We start from the raw sequence: 5,340 nt of genomic DNA, 5'->3' as shown, positions 1-5,340 counted from the left end.
GGCCATGTCGCCCGCCGTTGATGTCTATGGCGACATGATCGGACGTGCCTGTGGTGTCTGAACGGAATATTTTCTGCACTTATTAAGACCATTTCTTTTTTTACAAACAATTAGAGATGCAAATTACAAACAATTTGCACAAATTTCCTTTTTGCAAAACAGGAGTTTAGGTAAAAACAATTACCAATGAACCAAAAACCATATTTCCACATACGCAGATCGGACCTTCTGCGTATATTTGCTTTTCTGCCATCTCTGTGCTCTCTATTCACAGGTGGAGATGCGGGACGCATCGATGAAGCCGCCGAGCACGCGGCAGCCCAACTCCATCAATTTTCCTGCTTTATTATGGATTGAAATGTAATATCAGAAGTTTTCGTTTTGTAATGTATGTAATATTGAAATATATGCGGTGTCAGATCTCCACCGCTCATCATACTACATCAAGTTTCTTTTTTTAAAAATAAAAAAAAGGAAAAAAAAAATGAGGCCCACTGAAATACAACTTTTATTGTGATGAACAGTCCAGATCGGACATTGCATGCATCTCTACATGCTGTGTCCGTATGAAATACAATTTTTCATGTATAACTTTATCATATTGATGTAAATATGAAAGTTTGGCATAAGATATATGTAATTATATAAAAAAAATGTGTGATATGTATGTAAAGTTTCACTAGATAGAATTGAAATGTGGGTGGCAAAATAAAAAAGCAGAGAATTATCCAAACAGAGAAAAAAATGGACTTTAAATTAGAAGTCTAGAAAAAATTTAAAAAAAAACATTTTAAATTAAGATAAAGCTAATTACGTCTAAGCTTTATTCTATTTATCATATATGATTTCTCATTATACATAAATTATTAGAAGATATACTTGTACTATATATCTAAATATCCATAAATTTAATTGTATTATTTAATAGTTTCATTATATTTATGTTCTAAAATTAATTAAATTATCCGATAATTTAATAATATCATAAAAGTAAAATTAGATTCTTATATATCCATATCTAATATTTTAGATTCATAACACAAATTAAAGACTATTAAAATTTAATTTTAAAATAGTAGAAAATTATTTTGACAATTTTATATGGCATTAAACTAGCTCTATGAAAATTGTCAAAGATTATTTTAACACTTTGCTCATATTATAAATGAGAATATCAAATTTAAAGATTTAAATAATATATAAGAATTATGTGGTGCTTATATAATTGTTTATAAACGAGTTACTTGGATCTATTCCAGCTCGAAATCAGCTCGAACTTGGCTAGTGAGTCATTATATTCAATTTTACTTAACATTATATATATAAGGTCTGTTTTGGGCAACTGCATGTTATTAAAAAATGACTGTGAAATTACTGAAAAATAATTTGATGTTAAAAAAATTGCAGTGATTATTACAATCATTTTTGTTTTGAACAAAATCAAACCGCAGCTAGAAAGTTACCATTACACCTAGCGCGGACTAGTGCGAAAATGCGGCAGCTTTTTGTAAAAATTGCTAACACACAGTTTGCCAAAACAGACAAAACTGCAGTGCAGTACCGCACCGCCATCGCACCACCGACTCATATGGATCCATAGTTTTTATAAATAAAACTACAACGAGCTAATCTTGAGTCAATTCGAGCCGATTCATGTATGGCTCGAAATCAGATAGAAAAAAAACTTGCTCTAAAGTTCAACTTATAGCTCGGATCATTTATTTTGATCAAATCACGATCCTAACCAAGGTTCGATTCAATTTTAGGATTAACAATCTTAGAGCTAAATTCAAGGTCCTATAAATATAGGTGACTAAAAAAAACGCCACTGACACTTGAAATTAAATTAAAATAAAAACAATTTTTGGTATCCAATGACCTAGAGGTCAATACGGCCGTCAACTCGTAGAACTAAAGAGCTCATAAAGTCGTCTAACCTAGCCGGAATATTCCATTTCCGGCGATCGGAAACCAGTAAGCAAAACCACATTGCAAAAAACTAATTCTAAACAGAATACGCACCTCGGTTGCGCTTGGAAACTGCGTTTCTGGACACACGAGCAGCCTTCTTCCCGCCACCGAAAGCCGGCGCCGGAGAGTCATCCTCCGGCGGGAAAAGCACAGTATCGATCCCTTGCACCGAAATCCTCCCGTCTGTGTATATATCCGGATCAAACAGATAAGCGGAACCCTCTCCCTGTCCAAACTTCACCGATCCATCAGCTTCCCTTGCCACAATCTTGTGCGGAAGCCTGAGCGTATCGTAACGCACTTTCCCAAAGCGCCGAACGGCATTATACATGCTCTCCTCTGTTTGATACTCCGGGATCAAATGGTAGTTGATAATATGCTCCGGCGAGCCGGGTTCACTGAGCTGATCGGGAGTGAGTTTTGCCATGGCTTCATCGTTTGGTGCGAGAACGGTGAGGACATAGCCCTCGGAAACCAACCGGCCCATCTCGGTGGCGAGGGAGGTGAGGTTGACTAGAATGTCGGCGAATTCATTGTACCCGCCGTAGAGAATTAGGGTTTGGATGAAATCTTTGATCTGGCGGTGGCCGTCGAACCAGTGCTTGCCGGATCCGGGGCCGGGAGCTGGAGCTGGAGCAATGTCGGGACCGGGAGCGATGGCATCGTAAATGGGAAGCGCGGGAGGGGAGCCTGCAGGGGATGAAGGAGCAGGTTTCTTAAGCCGGTGGGTTCGAGGGTCGACTTCTGGAGCGCCGGAGGGGAGAATGGCGGAGATTTCAGCAAGGTTTCGCCGGCGATTGAAGTCCTCTTGTACAGATCTGGGAACGAGAAGGCGATCGATGCCGTGGATGATGCCGTCGGGGCGGAGGATGGAGTCGGGGTGTACGATGCCGGCAAGATCAGCGTGGTGGAGGCCGGATTTGGAGGAGGAAAGGATAATCTGGTCTCCAGAGAGAGTGCGGTAGCGAGCGGAGGGGAAGGAAACGTAGGGAATGCGGGAAGGAAGGAAGTGGAAGAGAAGAAGGGTTTGAAGTGACTTGAGGTTGCCTGGTTCAAAAATAAAGCGTCTGAAGTCGGGGTCGAGATCGCGTTCTAGGGCTTCATTGCGAGGGGCGAAGATAGTGAGGTTGTGGCGACCAACGGCGTCCTCTAGGGTTTGTAGAAGGAGAGCCTTCTCCACCAACTCCGCAATCTCGGTGTAATGGGAGTCGAGGAGAGCTACCAGGACAGAGTTGGAGTTGATCGGTCCACCGGAGGTTGTAGGGAGAGTGGGAAGTGATGATAATGCCGGCGTGATTGAGAGGAGAAGGAAGGCGGCTATGAAGGGAAGGAGGAAAGAGGGAGGAGTAAGTGTGGAATCCATGGCTATAAGCTCTGTTTTGCTTTCTCTCTCTTACCCTCCTGCCCGTTCAGAGCATGCAGACGAGGGAGCCGGGAGCGATGGCATCGTAAATGGGAAGCGCGGGAGGGGAGCCTGCAGGGGATGAAGGAGCAGGTTTCTTAAGCCGGTGGGTTCGAGGGTCGACTTCTGGAGCGCCGGAGGGGAGAATGGCGGAGATTTCAGCAAGGTTTCGCCGGCGATTGAAGTCCTCTTGTACAGATCTGGGAACGAGAAGGCGATCGATGCCGTGGATGATGCCGTCGGGGCGGAGGATGGAGTCGGGGTGTACGATGCCGGCAAGATCAGCGTGGTGGAGGCCGGATTTGGAGGAGGAAAGGATAATCTGGTCTCCAGAGAGAGTGCGGTAGCGAGCGGAGGGGAAGGAAACGTAGGGAATGCGGGAAGGAAGGAAGTGGAAGAGAAGAAGGGTTTGAAGTGACTTGAGGTTGCCTGGTTCAAAAATAAAGCGTCTGAAGTCGGGGTCGAGATCGCGTTCTAGGGCTTCATTGCGAGGGGCGAAGATAGTGAGGTTGTGGCGACCAACGGCGTCCTCTAGGGTTTGTAGAAGGAGAGCCTTCTCCACCAACTCCGCAATCTCGGTGTAATGGGAGTCGAGGAGAGCTACCAGGACAGAGTTGGAGTTGATCGGTCCACCGGAGGTTGTAGGGAGAGTAGGAAGTGATGATAATGCCGGCGTGATTGAGAGGAGAAGGAAGGCGGCTATGAAGGGAGGGAGGAAAGAGGGAGGAGTAAGTGTGGAATCCATGGCTATAAGCTCTGTTTTGCTTTCTCTCTCTTACCCTCCTGCCCGTTCAGAGCATGCAGATGAGGGAGGCCAGGTAGGTTAAGAACTGAGAAACAGGTGTATACCACGATCCGTTGTCTGGATGCTGCTTATGTACATAACATTGTATACATAATGCTGAATGCATTATTTTCTCGTTGAAAAGAACATATAAATGATCGATCATATAATGTGGATCACATCATGGATCACATCATGCGTCCTGCAATTTGATGTGATTCATGTCATCGATCGTACATCTGAGATAGATATTCTCATAAATGATGTTATTATATCTCTATATACATCTCCTTCAGATGGAACTCTAGCAACTAGTTCTTATATTTTCGACCATGAAAGCTTTACTATAATGTCACACTTCTTCTTAGATTCAATTCTTGATTTCCCTTCTCCTCCATTAGCTTTCCCATTCGAGAAAGGCTAAGACGAGCAGAGCATTTGAAGGCAACTTAAAGCTCCGCTTCATAAGAGCTTCTTCGTGTTCATTTGTTTATCTAATTGCACAAATTTAAACACTCACGAGCTACTAAAAGTTAACATTAAAAAGGTGACAATGAGTTGAGAAAAGACCAATAATTAATTATGACGGCCCTGAAACAGGAAAAAATAATTCGTCCAGACGTCCGCACGACCAAATAACCAACCACCGACCGCCACATCACCAGCCAATAAGATGTTATATAATATTTTTGAATAAGAACTCATATTAATTAAAATTTATTTAAAATGAATTCAACATAAAATATTACTTAAAAAGAGTAAAATATATTATTTCATTAAAAACCTAACAATAATTCATCATCATGCAAAAAGACAATGCCTAAACTTTCATATATTTACATGCATACCGGCCAATTCTTTCCAAATGACATAAAAAATATATCATTTTATGCACAAGTAAGGTGGCATGGTATGAATGTAAAAAATTGAAGTTTAGGTGTTCGATATGTAAATACATAGGAACTGAGTGGCATGTATGTAAATCTTCCTTGAAAAGAATTAACAAGGAAAAAGGGCTACAAAATGACTTATTCCCACAAATGCTAATAGGGGCATTTCAACATAAACCACAAACTTCTTATTTATTTATATATGTAACACCCAAATTTTTATATTTACATATATAACACTCAAATCATTAGAATCACATAAAAATATCACAATATTATGATATTCTAAAATA

The 5,340-nt window shown here is 41.3% G+C and overlaps 1 protein-coding gene across 1 annotated transcript; it reads right to left on the bottom strand.

The window, feature by feature from the left end:
* Positions 1-35: 35 nt before the first annotated feature.
* LOC110038067 (fasciclin-like arabinogalactan protein 16) lies at positions 36-3,399 on the bottom strand. Its single transcript, XM_020742828.1, has 2 exons — positions 2,023-3,399; positions 36-338 (listed from the first exon to the last, which is right to left on the bottom strand). The coding sequence occupies exons 1-2, from the start codon at positions 3,332-3,334 to the stop codon at positions 265-267; spliced, it is 1,386 nt and encodes a 461-aa protein (XP_020598487.1). The 5' UTR covers positions 3,335-3,399; the 3' UTR covers positions 36-264.
* Between the last annotated feature and the right edge of the window lie 1,941 nt (positions 3,400-5,340).

Source organism: Phalaenopsis equestris, unplaced genomic scaffold, assembly GCF_001263595.1.
Source record: "Phalaenopsis equestris unplaced genomic scaffold, ASM126359v1 Scaffold229967, whole genome shotgun sequence".
NCBI lineage: Eukaryota > Viridiplantae > Streptophyta > Magnoliopsida > Asparagales > Orchidaceae > Phalaenopsis > Phalaenopsis equestris.
This window is presented reverse-complemented; position numbering and strand designations above follow the sequence as displayed.